The sequence below is a fragment of the Scyliorhinus torazame genome, chromosome 5 (assembly GCF_047496885.1).
Source record: "Scyliorhinus torazame isolate Kashiwa2021f chromosome 5, sScyTor2.1, whole genome shotgun sequence".
Taxonomy (NCBI): domain Eukaryota; kingdom Metazoa; phylum Chordata; class Chondrichthyes; order Carcharhiniformes; family Scyliorhinidae; genus Scyliorhinus; species Scyliorhinus torazame.
This window is the reverse complement of record NC_092711.1, coordinates 68,372,861-68,387,111: the sequence shown is the minus strand read 5'-3', so window position 1 is coordinate 68,387,111 and position 14,251 is coordinate 68,372,861. Positions and strand designations below refer to the sequence as shown.

The 14,251-nt window shown below is 50.7% G+C and overlaps 1 protein-coding gene across 1 annotated transcript in view; it reads right to left on the bottom strand.

The window, feature by feature from the left end:
* The window catches only part of LOC140422599 (uncharacterized), a 163,355-nt gene that overhangs the window by 130,471 nt on the left and 18,633 nt on the right, over positions 1–14,251 (bottom strand). The window contains 1 exon segment of the mRNA XM_072507608.1: positions 11,111–12,847. Within this exon segment, the coding sequence (XP_072363709.1) occupies positions 11,111–12,160 (1,050 nt within the window). The 5' untranslated portion in view covers positions 12,161–12,847.

The window sequence follows — 14,251 nt, the reverse complement described above, 5'->3', positions numbered from 1 at the left end:
CAGAAGAAATCTCCTTATACACTGACCCCATCAAACACTTCCAGGACAGGTACAGTACAGGGTTAGATACAGAGTAAAGCTGCCTCTCCAATCAACCACTCCCAGGACAGGTACAACACAGGGTTAGATACAGAGTAAAGCTCCAGTTCCTCTCGATCATCAAACACTGCCAGGTGCAGATACACAGGCAGGTTATCAAACCATCCCTAGATGCCAAGGCTAGCAGAGACAGAATGGAAGGTATGGCGAGCTGGGACTGTTAAAATTTGGTTTTGGGATTGCAGATTACTCACAAAGTGGAGTGGGGGAATGGGGTTAGATCAAGCTTAAGTTAGATCGCGCATCCAGATAGATAAATCCCCGGAAACTGATGAAATGTATCCCAGGACGTGTGGGAGGTTAGGGGTGAAATTGCGGGTCCCCTAGCAGAGATATTTGAATTGTCGACAGCCACAGGTGAGGTGCCCGAAGATTGGAGGGTAACAAATGTTGTGCCTTTGTTTAACAAAGGCCAGAGGGAAAAGTCTGAGAACTACAGACCGGTGAGCCTAGCACCGTGGTGAGTAAGTTGTGAGAAGGTATTCTGAGAGACAGGATCTACTGGCATTTAGAGAGGCAAGGACTGATTAGGGATAGTTAACATGGCTTTCTGAGTGGAAAATAATGTCTCACAAATTTGGTTGAGTTTTTTTAAAGGGGGAACCAACAAGGTAGATGAGGGCAGTGCAGTCGACGATGTTGTCATGGACTTTAGCAAAGCCTTTGTCAAGGTACTGCATGGTAGGTTGTTCCACAAGGTTAAATCTCACGGGATCCAGGGTGAGGTAGCCAATTGGCTACAAAATTGGCTTGGCGACAGAAGACAAAGGGTGGTTGTAGAGGATTGTTTTTCAAACTGGAGGCCTGTGACCAGCGGTGTGCCTCAGGGATCAGTGCTGGGTCCACTGTTATTTGTTATTTATATTAATGATTTGGATGAGAATGTAGGAGGCATGGTTAGTAAGTTTGCAAATGGTACCAAGGTTGGTGGCATAATGACCAGAGAAGGTTATCTAGGATTGCAACGGAACTTGATCAATTGGGCCAATGAACGGCAGATGGGAGTTTAATTTAGATAAATGTGAGGTGATACATTTTGGTTGATCGATCGAATCGGGGCAGGACCTACTCAGTGAATGGGAGGGAGTTGGGGAGAGTTATAGAACAAAGAGATCTAGGAGTACAGGTTCATAGCTCCTTGAAAGTGGAGTCACAGGTGGACAGGGTGGTGAAGAAGGCATTCGGCATATTTGGTTTCATTGGTCAGAACATTGAATACAGGAGTTGGGACGTCTTGCTGAAGTTGTACAAGACATTAGTAAGGCGACACTTGGAGCACTGTGTACAGTTCTGGTCCTATTATAGAAAGGATATAATTCAACTAGAATGAATGCAGAAAAGATTTACTCGGATGCAACCAGGGACTTATTGCCCTGGAGCGTAGGCGTGATCTTATAGAGGTCTGTAAAATAATGAGGGGCATAAGTGAGGTAGATAGTCAACATCTTTTCCCAAATGTAAGGGAGTATAAAACTAGAGGGCATAGGTTTAAGGTAAGAGGGGAGAGATATAAAAGGGGCCAGAGGGGAAATGTTTTTCACACAGAGGGTGGCGAGTATCTGGAACGAGCTGCCAGAGGCATAAGTAGAGGCGGGAATGCTGGGTATAGAGGGATATGGGCCAAATGCGGGCAATTGGGACTAACTCAGTGGTAAACACTGGGCGGCATGGACAAGTTGGGCCGAAGGGCCTGTTTTCATGCTGTAAACCTCTCTTGACTCTATACAACTGCAGCAAAACATCCCTACATTTATATTAGATTTCCTTTGCAATAACAATAATATTCCATTGACCTTCCTAATCACTGGCTTTACCTGCAGACTAACTTGGGATCAGGCACCCCCGATCCCTCTGTAACTCAGATTTCTGCAATCTCTCTCCATTTAAATAATATTGTTTTATTTAATACTTCCTGACAAAGTGGACAATCGACATTTTCTTAAGTTATGGTCCAGCTTTATCAGTTTTTTGCCCACTCATTTAACCAATTTGTAGTACTTTGCAGAGTCCTTAAATCCACTTCACAAATTACTTTCCTACCGGTCTTTGAGGCATCAGAAATTTTAGCCGCCAGACATTCAATCCCGTCATCCAACACATTCATATAGATTGTAAATGGTTGTGAGCCCAGCACTGATCCTGGTGACATTCCACTTGTCACATCTTACCCATCCAGAAATGACCCATTTATACCGACTGGCTGCTTCCTGTTCGCTAACCAATCCTCTATCCATGCTGATATGTTGCCCCCAAACCACGAGCTCTTATTTTGTGTAATAACCTTTGATGGGGCACCTTGGGAAATACCTTCTGGAATGGAAATGGAAATCGCTTATTGTCACAAGTAGGCTTCAACGAAGTTACTGTGAAAAGCCCCTAGTCGCCACATTCCGGCGCCTGTTCGGGGAGGCTGTTACGGGAATTGAACCGTGCTGCTGGCATGCCTTGGTCTGCTTTTAAAGCCAGCAATTTGGCCCTGTGCTAAACAGCCCCAGATAATCCAGATAAAGCACATCTACAGGTTCCCCTTTATTGACATCCCTTGTTCCTTCCTCAGAGAACCTTGATAAATTAGTCAAGCGCGATTGATTCCCTAAACCCATTTTCAAACACTGTATCAAAAGAAAATTAAAATCTCCTCCACCCCTCTGGCTCCTTTGCCAATTACCTTAGAGGGACTCACTTTCTGTTAAAGAGCCTGTCAACCCCTCTCACCCACTCTCCCGAAAGTGAACAAATTTAATCAGGAAAAGTTCAACAAATTCAAATATTTTTCTGTTAAAAGTTTATTGACGAAACAGAACATGGTTAAAAAAAAACTAACAGAAAATTACTTGAGGATCAAAGACAACCAGAGTAACAGGATGTTCACAATGTTCTGGTCCCAAATGGTTTCCCTTTGGCTCCTCTGTAGCCTGTTCCCGTGACTCCCTGCTTTCGACACAGGGGCACTGAACCCTGGGGGTCACATCATCGTCAGCCCCTGGGATTCTCCCCCCCACCCCCTCCCCCCACAAAACCTGATTGGTTGGAGGTCCAGTTTCCAGTTTAGCACAGGGCTAAATCGCTGGCTTTTAAAGCAGACCAAGGCAGGCCAGCAGCATGGTTCAATTCCCGTACCAGCCTCCCCGAACAGATGCCGGAATGTGGCGACTAGGGGCTTTTCACAGTAACCTCATTTGAAGCCTACCTGTGACAATAAGCGATTTTCATTTCATTTCATTTCAGTCAGGCGTCCAGCACCTTCCTGTCTCTATTAGCGACGCCAATGGCAGTTCCCCTACTGGGGAACAGGCCCCGTTATTCTCAGCTAAATTCAGCGAAAGTCAGCCCTCAGCTCCATCACCTGGCTGTCACCGACACGAGCAATCGAGACAGAAAGGTGCCCGAGGGTCAAATAGGAAGACAAAACTTGTGGATTTGGACCCCCATAAAGGTCAGCAACTTCTTAGAAAAAATCAAATTCCCAGTAAATAAATTAAAGGATCACACAACGGGACTTCAAGTTTTATAAGTTTTAATACAACAAACAAACGCACTAGAAGCTACTTTAACTTGGAAACCTACACAGTAAACTATAAACTAGAACTTTGCCCTTTTACACTATCTAAAATCACACTCCACCATCATAGTTACTCTGTCCTGGAATTTAATTGTCTCAGAACCTGTCCAAAGTGATGATTCATTCCTGAGGATTTACTTCCGTTCTTCAACCAAGACACTGAGAAACAAAAGGGAGAATAGAATAGAATGTGAACTGGCAAAATACATAAAAATGGACTGTAAAAGCTGCTGTGGCTACGTAAAAAGGCAATGTTTGTCCGTTCCAGATAGAGTCAGGAGAATTTAGAATGAGGAATAGAGATCTCTCCAGCCACCTCGTTCAACTCTGGGATGTAGATCATCAGCTTTTGGGGATTTATTCCCTTTCAACCCCATTAATTTCTCCAGTGCTACTTTTTCACCAATACTAATCTCTGCCAGTCCCTTGGTTGTCTGGTGTTTTGGGGCCAATTTCTGTATCTTCCTCTGTGAAGTCAGACACACATTGTTTAGTTTCTCTGCCATTTCCTTACTCCCCATTATAAACTCTCCTGTCGACTTCCGGTTGCGGCTATGCGGAGCTAAGCCGCACGAGTCAGCAGCTCCCGCGAAGACGGACTTTCGGGCTCGATAGAAGAGCCCCAACGGAACTTTTCACACAGCCAACCCGTGGGGAAGAGAGGAGAGAGGTCCCCCACTAACCTGTATGGACCGGACCCGCAGCGAAGGACCGGACCCGCAGCGAAACGGCCAAAAAAACGGCACTGGAGCAGCGGGAGAAGAAGAGTAAAACTCCATTATCATAGAATTTACAGTGCAGAAGGAGGCCATTCGGCCCATCGAGTCTGCACCGGCTCTTGGAAAGAGCATCCTACCCAAGGTCAACACCTCCACCCTATCCCCATAACCCAGTAACCCCACCCAACACTAAGTGCAATTTTGGACACTAAGGGCAATTTACCATAGCCAATCCACCTAACCTGCACATCTTTGGACTGTGGGAAGAAACCGGAGCACCCGGAGGAAACACGCACACACGGGGAGAATGTGCAGACTCCGCACAGACAGTGATCCAAGCCGGAATCGAACGTGGGACCCTGGAGCGGTGAAGCAATTGTGCTATCCACAATGCTACCGTGCTGCCCCAACAATGTTACCGTGCTGCCCCAAACAAACAAAATGGCTGCGGCTGGGGACAAAGAAGAGATGCAAGAATTCATCAAGCGCTGCTTCGAGGAGCTGCGCAAGGAGATGGTGGCGCCTATGCTGGCAATAATTGAAGGACTTGGGGCAACCCAGAAAGCCCATGAGGTGAAGATCCAGGAGATGCAGGACAAAGTGAGTGAAAATGAGGACGAGTTCTTGGGCCTGGCGGTGAGAGTGGAGCGGCACGAGGCGCTACAAAAGACGTGGGCGGGAAGACTCGAAGACCCGGAGAACAGGTCGAGGAGAAATAACTTGAGGATCCTGGGTCTCCCAGAAGGAGTGGAGGGGGCCGACGCCGCGGCATATGCGGGCACAATGATCGGGGCGCTGATGGGCGCGGAGGCCCCCCCCCCGGGGTTGTTGGAGCTGGAAGGGGCGCACCGGGTGCTGGCGAGGAAGCCCAAGGCAAATGAGCCGCCAAGGGCGATGGTGGTGAGATTTCACCGGTTTACAGACAGAGAGAGGGTCCTGAAATGGGCCAAGAAGGAGCGGAGCAGCAAGTGGGACAATGCTGAGATTAGAATATACCCGGACTGGAGCACGGAGGTCGCTAAGCGGAGAGCGGGTTTCAACTGGGCCAAAGCGGTGCTGCATCGGAAAGGAGTGAAATTTGGAATGTTGCAGCCAGCGCGACTGTGGGTCACATATAACGGCCAACACCACTATTTTGAAACGCCCGAAGAGGCGTGGACCTTTATACAAACTGAAAAGTTGGACTCTAATTGAGGGTTTGTGAGGGTGGGGGGTATTTGAGGGTTGCAGTATGATGGCGGTTGTGTATAGGGAGGCAAGCACGCGCAGGGAATGTGATATGGACTGGGGACGAGAGACAAGGCCGCAACAGAAGCTGCGTCGGGGGGGGGGGCAGGCTCTGGAAAGTGCGGGGTTTTTCTCCTGCGCGCGGAAAGAAAGGTGGGAGGGGGAACGTAGGAACGTCTACTGATGGGGAGATTCCCACACGAGGGGGTCAAAGGGATGGCGGGGGAAGCCGGGGTCAGGAGACTTACGGGAGTGATATGGGGGGAGCAAAAAAGCTAGACAGGGATCTGGGCAGGGGGGGGGGGGGGGGAACGGTTGCTGCTGCACTGGCCGAAAGGGAATGGGATACAGAAGAGGTGGCCGGGATGGAGGTCCCCCGATTGGGGGCCTGGAGGGCGAGGTAGACGCGGACACGGGACTGGCCCAGAAAAGGAGATGGCTAGTCGGCGGGGGGGTGGGGGGTGAGAGCCCCTCCAATCCGGCTGATAACGTGGAATGTGAGGGGCCTGAATGGGCTGGTGAAGCGGGCTCGAGTGTTCGCGCACTTGAAGGGACTGAAGGTAGACGTGGCAATGCTCCTAGAGACATACCTGAAGGTGGCGGACCAGGTTAGGTTAAGAAGGGGATGGGTAGGACAGGTATTTCACTCGGGACTGGACGCGAAAAACAGTGGAGGTGGCAATTCTGGTGAGAAAACATGTTTCATTTGAGGCCAAGACTATCGAAGCGGACAAGGGAGGGAGATACGTGATCGTGAGTGGTAGGTTGCAAGGGACGTGGGTGGTGTTGGTAAATGTATACGCCCCGAACTGGGATGATGCTGGATTTATGAAGCGCATGTTGGAGCGCAACCTGGACCTGGAGGTAGGAGGACTGATAATGGGAGGGGACTTTAATACAGTGCTGGATCCAGTACTAGACCGCTCCAGATCAAGGACGGGGAGAGGCCGGCGGCGGCCAGGGTGCTCAGGGGGTTTATGGACCAGATGGGGGGAGTGGACCCATGGAGGTTTGCAAGACCGCAGGCCAGAGAATTTTCTTTCTTCTCCCACGTGCACAAGGCATACTCCCGGATAGACTTCTTTGTGCTGGGCAGGGTACTTATCCCGAGGGTGGAGGGGATGGAGTATTCGACCATAGCCGTTTCGGACCATGCCCCGCACTGGGTGGAAGTGATGCTGGGAGAGGAGAGGGACCAGCGCCCGCTGTGGTGGTTGGATGTGGGACTGTTGGCAGATGAGGTGGTGTGTGGTAAGGTAAGGGGGTGTATTGAAAGGTACCTGGAGGCCAATGACAATGGGGAGGTGCGAGTGGAGGTGGTGTGGGAGGCGCTGAAGGCGGTGATCAGGGGAGAGCTAATCTCCATCAGGGCCCATAGAGAGAAGACAGAGGGCAGGGAAAGGAAGAGGTTAGCGGGGGAGATTTTGCGAGTGGACAGGAGATACGCAGAGGCCCCGGAGGAAAGATTACTTGGGGAAAGACGACGGCTCCAGATGGAGTTTGACCTGTTGACCACGGGGAAGGCGGAGGCACAATGGAGGAAGGCGCAGTGGGCGACCTACGAGTGTGGGGAAAAGGCCAGTTGGATGCTGGCACACCAGCTCCGCAAGAGGGCGGCAGAGAGGGAAATAGGGGGAGTCAAAGATGGTGGGAGAGTCATGGCCCAGAGTGCAACGGAAATAAACAAGGTATTCAAGGCCTTCTACGAAGAGCTGTACAGATCCCAGCCCCCGGGGGGGAAGAGGGGATGGTAAGATTCCTGGACCAACTGCGGTTCCTGAGGGTGGAGGAGCAAGAGGTGGCTGGTCTGGGGGCACCAATCGGGTTGGAGGAGCTGAGTAAGGGCTTGGGGAGCATGCAGGCTGGGAAGGCCCCGGGGCCGGACGGGTTCCCGGTGGAGTTCTATAGAAAGTATGCGGACCTGTTGGCCCCGCTATTAGTGAGGACCTTTAACGAGGCAAGAGAGCAGGGGACCCTGCCCCCGACAATGTCGGAGGCGACAATTTCCATGATTCTGAAGCGAGACAAGGACCCACAGCAATGTGGATCGTATAGGCCGATTTCGCTCCTTAATGTGGACGCTAAGCTATTGGCAAAAGTGCTGGCCACGAGGATTGAGGACTGTGTGCCGGGGATGATACATGAGGACCAGGCGGGATTTGTAAAGGGCAGGCAACTAAATACGAATGTGCGGCAGCTCTTAAACGTGATTATGATGCCATCGGAGGAGGGAGAGGCGGAGATAGTGGCAGCCATGGACGCGGAAAAGGCCTTTGACCGAGTAGAGTGGGAGTACCTCTGGGAGGTGTTGCACAGGTTTGGGTTCGGGGGAGGGTTTATTAGCTGGGTTAGGCTTCTCTACAGCGCCCCGGTGACAAGTGTGGTGACGAACCGGCGGAGGTCGGAGTACTTTCGGCTGTACCGAGGAACGAGGCAGGGGTGCCCTCTGTCCCCCCGTTGTTTGCATTGGCGATCGAACCCTTGGCCATATCACTGAGGGAGTCCAATAAATGGAAGGGGGTGGTCCGCGGGGGAAGAAGAGCATCGGGTGTCGCTATATGCGGACGACCTGCTGCTGTACGTGGCGGACCCAATGGAGGGGATGGTGGAGGTCATGCAGACTTTGAGGGAGTTTAGGGAGTTCTTGGGCTATAAGCTCAATGTAGGGAAGAGCCAGCTTTTTGTATTACAGGCAGGGGACCAAGAAAGAGGGAATGGTGGTCCTACCGCTGAGGAGGGCGGAGGGGAGCTTTCGGTATCTAGGGATGCAGATAGCCAGGAGCTGGGGGGCCCGACACAAACTGAATCTGACGTGGTTGGTGGACCAAATGGAGGTGGACTTGAAAAGATGGGACATGTTGCCGCTCTCGTTGGCGGGTAGAGTGCAGTCGGTCAAAATGGTGGTCCTTCCGAGGTTTTTGTTTGTGTTCCAGTGCCTCACCATCTTGATTACCAAGGGCTTTTTCAAGCGAGTAGGTAGGAGTATTATGGGGTTTGTGTGGGCGAACAAGACCCTGAGGGTAAGGAGAGGGTTCCTGGAGCGCAGTAGGGACCGAGGAGGGCTGGCGCTGCCAAACCTAGGGAGCTACTACTGGGCAGCAAACGTGGCGATGATCCGCAAGTGGGTTATGGAGAGAGAGGGGGCGGCATGGAAGAGGATGGAGATGGCGTCCTGCAAAGGAACGAGCTTGGGGGCGCTGGTGACGGCACTGCTGCCGCTCCAGCCATCGAAGTACACCACGAGTCCGGTGGTGGCGGCAACGTTAAGGATCTGGGGCCAGTGGAGACGGCATAGGGGTGCAATGGGAGCCTCGGTGTGGTCCCCGATTAGGAGTAACCACCGGTTTGTCCCGGGGAAGATGGACGGGGGGTTCCAGGGCTGGCACCGGGCGGGGATTAGAAGAATGGGGGACCTGTTCATCGACGGGACATTTGCGAGCCTAGGGGCACTGGAGGAGAAGTTTGAGCTACCCCCGGGAAATGCATTCCGATATATGCAGGTGAGGGCTTTTGTGAGGCGACAGGTCAGGGAATTCTCGCTGCTCCCGGCACAAGAAGTTCAAGACAGGGTGATTTCGGGTGTATGGGTCGGGGAGGGCAAGGTTTCGGCAATACACCAAGAGATGAAAGAAGAGGGGGAAGCGCTAGCAGAAGAGTTGAAGGGTAAATGGGAGGAGGAGCTGGGGGAGGAGATCGAGGAAGGTTTGTGGGCGGACGCCCTGGGTAGGGTTAATTCGTCCTCCTCATGTGCCAGGCTTAGCCTGATACAATTTAAGGTGTTTCGCAGAGCGCACCTGACGGGGGTGAGGTTGAGTAGGTTCTTTGGGGTAGAGGACAGATGCGTAAGATGTTCAGGGAGCCCGGCGAACCATGTCCACATGTTCTGGACATGTCCGGCACTGGAGGGGTTCTGGAGAGGAGTGGCGGGAGCAATATCTCAGGTGGTGAAAGTCCGGGTCAAGCCAAGCTGGGGGCTAGCAATATTTAGAGTAGTGGAGGCCGGCATTCTGGTCTTTGCGTCCCTGGTAGCCCGGCGAAGGATCTTGCTCATGTGGAAGGAGGCAAAGCCCCCTAGCGTGGAGGCCTAGACAAATGACATGGCTGGGTTCATAAAGTTGGAGAGGATTAAGTTTGCCTTAAGGGGGTCTGCGCAGGGGTTCTACAGGTGGTGACAACCGTTCCTAGACTATCTCGCGGAGTGTTAGAGGAAGGCCGGTCAGCAGCAGCAGCAACCCTGGCGGCGGGGGGGGGGGGGGGGGGGGGGGGGGGGGGAAACGAGAGACTGCTTGAGAGGACGGATGAGCGGGAGATAACATGGAGGGTGGGGGAAACTGGCACGAATGGGCAAGAGCCAGTGTATAAAGCTATGTAAATATATCATCTTACCATGTATATATCTTGCTCAGGGTGATTTTGTGTTATTTTGTTACGGGTGGGGGGGGGGTTTATTGTTTGTAAGGGGAAAAATTGTTATGTTTTGTTAAAAAACTTTAATGAATATATTTTCAAAAAAATAAATAAACTCTCCTGTCTCTGCCTGGAATGGACCCACATTGGCCTTCGCTAATCTTTTCCTTTTCACATTCCTGCAGAAGCTTTTCCAGTCGGTTTTTATGTTTCTCGCCAGTTTGCTCTCATCAGTTTCTTGATCCTCCTTTGCTGAATTCTAATGGATCTCATGGAATCTTTAACTTTTCTTGTTCGCCACGGTTACATCACTTTTCCTGTTGGAATTTTGTTCCTTAAAGGAATCTATATTTGTTGTATACATGTGAAATAAAAGTCGCAAAAGTCCCAGAGGTCCATAGGCTGCTCTCCCCTTTGACAGAGAGAGAGCTGACTGGAGGTGATTTAACCCGAGGGTCAGCACACCTCAGGCGAGGGGCCTGGTTGAGAAGGCGGGGCCTTCATGAATAAACTCAGCCAGTACGGGAGTTGAATCCTCACTGTTGACCTTGCTCTGCATCACAAACCAGTCGTCCAGTCAACTGAGCTAACAAACCCCCTGATAAATATGTAATAATTCCTTAAATATTAGGTATTATCTGTACCAATCAGTTTCCCAGACCACCCCAGACAAATTGCCCCTCACACTGTGATAGTTTTCCTCTGTGAGGAACACACAGATAAATTAAACAAAAAAAACATGTAACCACCAGGGCCCATCTCCATGGCAACATGACTTGGGGGGGGGGGGGGGGGGTGGTTCCAAACAGAAATTGAAACTAAATATCTTCAAACTTCCAAACCCCCTTTCACTCTGTGATCCTTATGAAATTTGGAGCCAGGTATTAGCAACAAGGCTCAAAGAGCATCAGCCCACTGGAGGCAAAGTGGTGAGACCGGCCAGTCCAGCAGAAAGAAACCCTCCGACCATCCCCACTGACCACCTGTCAGAATGAACAAAATGCAGTCCTGGATGCAGAGCAGAAACAATAACAGCAGAATCCAACCCCTGTAATCAATTGTGAAATTGTTGGTGTCACAGCAGATGCGATTAAACATGCAATCCCATCTCACAGTGAGAGGTGGACGGTCTCTCCCCAGTGTGAACTCGCTGGTGTCTCCGCAGGTTGGATGAATCACGGAACCCTTTCCCACACTGAGAGCAGGTGAACGGCCTCTCCCCAGTGTGAATTCGCTGGTGTGTCCGCAGGTAAGATAACTGAGCAAATCCGTTCCCACACTGAGAACAGATGAATGGCCTCTCCCCAGTGTGAACTCGCCGGTGTCTCCGCAGGGATGATGAATCACGGAATCTCTTCCCACACTGAGAGCAGGTGAATGGCCTCTCCCCAGTGTGAACTCGCTGGTGTGTCTGCAAGGCGGATGACTGAGTGAATCCCTTCTCACACTGAGAGCAGGTGAATGGCCTCTCCCCATTGTGAATTCGCTGGTGTGTCTGCAGGCCGGATGACTGAGTGAATCCCTTGTCACACTGAGAACAGGTGAATGGCCTCTCCCCAGTGTGAATTCGCTGATGTCTCTGCAGGGTTGATGAATCACGGAATCCCTTCCCACACTGAGAGCAGGTGAATGGCCTCTCCCCAGTGTGAACTCGCTGGTGTGTCTGCAGGGCGGATAACTGAGTGAATCCCTTCCCACACTGAGAGCAGGTGAATGGCCTCTCCCCATTGTGAATTCGCTGGTGTGTCTGCAGGCCGGATGACTGAGTGAATCCCTTCCCACACTGAGAACAGGTGAATGGCCTCTTCCCAGTGAGAATTCGCTGATGTCTCTGCAGGGTTGATGAATCACGGAATCCCTTCCCACACTGAGAGCAGGTGAATGGCCTCTCCCCAGTGTGAACTCGCTGGTGTGTCTGCAGGCCGGATGACTGAGTGAATCCCTTCCCACACTGAGAGCAGGTGAACGGCCTCTCCCCAGTGTGAACTCGCTGGTGTGTCTTCAGGGCGGATAATTGACTGAATCCCTTCCCACACTTGGAGCAGGTGAACGGCCTCTCCCCAGTGTGACTGCGTCGATGGGTTTCCAGCTCTGATGGGGCTCGGAATGCCTTGCCACAGTCCCCACATTTCCACGGTTTCCCCATGTCTAGGGTCTCCCCGTGGCTCTTCAGGTTGGATGATCAATTGAAGCCTCTTCCACAGACACAACATGGGTATGGTCTCTCCCTGCTGTGAATGTTATGTTTATTCAGGCTGTGTAACTGGTTAAAGTTCTTTGCACAGTAAGTTCACTGGAACTGTCTGTGCGGAGCCTGCACGTTCTCCCCGTGTCAGCGTGGGTTTCCTCCGGGTGCTCCGGTTTCCTCCCACAGTCCAAAGACGTGCAGGTTAGGTGGATTGGCTGTGATAAATTGCCCTTAGTTTCGGAAAAGGTTGGGTGGGGTTATTGGGTTATGGTGATAGGGTGGAGGTGTGGGCTTAGGCAGGATGATCTTTCCAAGGGCCGGTGCAGACTCGATGGGCCAAATTCTGGGAGTCTATGTACTCTCTCACTTGGTTGTGTGTTGTGTGGGTCTTGGTGCTTTTCCAGTCACACTGATGTTTCCACAGTCAGTTCACTGGAACACTCTCACTCGGGTGTGTGTTGTGTGGGTCTCGGTGCTTTTCCAGTCACACTGATGTTTGAAATCATTAGCTGACAGTTCGGGTAAACATTACTCCTTCTAGATTCAAAGGCCGATGATGTTCAGGTTCCAAGGAATCAAGTGACTCTGTCAGATCGAGACGTAATTTTTGAGATTTCTGTCTGTAATTCCTCCTCATCTAATATCCTGTAAAAACAATTTACAAAATTCATCACGGTTAGTACAGGATCAAAACTTAGAACAGACAATTCTCGTTTCTATGGAACATTTGTCCTCTCTTATTCCACGAAAGCTGTAAAGCTCCATCCCACATACTCTCCCTCCATTATCACTCTGCTGTATCTAATATTCACCCTTGCAATTCCCCTTCAGGTGCGGATTCATGTTGATTGACAGATCCAAGCTCACAGCTTCCTGTCCAGGAGATCACAACAAATATGAGTTGCAGTCGGCCATTCGGCCCATCGAGCCTGAACCATTCAATGGGATCATTGGCTGACCTACCTCAGCACCGTTTTCCCACACTATCCCCCTGTCACAATGGTCAGCACAGTGGTTAGCACTGTTGATTCACAGCTCCAGGGTCCCAGGTTCGATTCCGGCTTGGGTCACTGTCTGTGCGGAGTCTGCACATCCTCCCCGTATGTAGCATGGGTTTCCTCTGGGTGCTCCGGTTTCCTCCCATAGTCCAAAGATGTGCAGGTTAGGTGGATTGGCCATGATAAGAACTAGAAGCAGGAGTAGGCCATCTGGCCCCTCGAGCCTGCTCCACCATTCAATGAGATCATGGCTGATCTTTTGTGGACTCAGCTCCACTTTCCGGCCCGAACACCATAACCCTTAATCCCTTTATTCTTCAAAAAACTATCTATCTTTATCTTAAAAACATTTAATGAAGGAGCCTCTACTGCTTCACTGGGCAAGGAATTCCATAGATTCACAACCCTTTGGGTGAAGAAGTTCCTCCTGAACTCAGTCCTAAATCTACTTCCCCTTATTTTGAGGCTATGCCCCCTAGTTCTGCTTTCACCCGCCAGTGGAAACAACCGGCCCGCATCTATCCTATCTATTCCCTTCATAATCTTATATGTTTCTATAAGATCCCCCCTCATCCTTCTAAATTCCAGCGAGTACAGTCCCAGTCTACTCAACCTCTCCTCGTAATCCAACCCCTTCAGCTCTGGGATTAACCTAATGAATCTCCTCTGCACACCCTCCAGTGCCAGTACGTCCTTTCTCAAGTAAGGAGACCAAAACTGAACACAATACTCCAGCTGTGGCCTCACTAACACCTTATACAATTGCAGCATAACCTCCCTAGTCTTAAACTCCATCCCTCTAGCAATGAAGGACAAAATTCCGTTCGCCTTCTTAATCACCTGTTGCACCTGTAAACCAACTTTTTGCGACTCATGCACTAGCACACCCAGGTCTCTCTGCACAGCAGCATGTTTTAATATTTTATCATTTAAATAATAATCCCTTTTGCTGTTATTCCTACCAAAATGGATAACCTCACATTTGTCAACATTGTATGCCATCTGCCAGACACAAGCCCATTCACTTAACCTATCCAAATCCCTCTGCAGA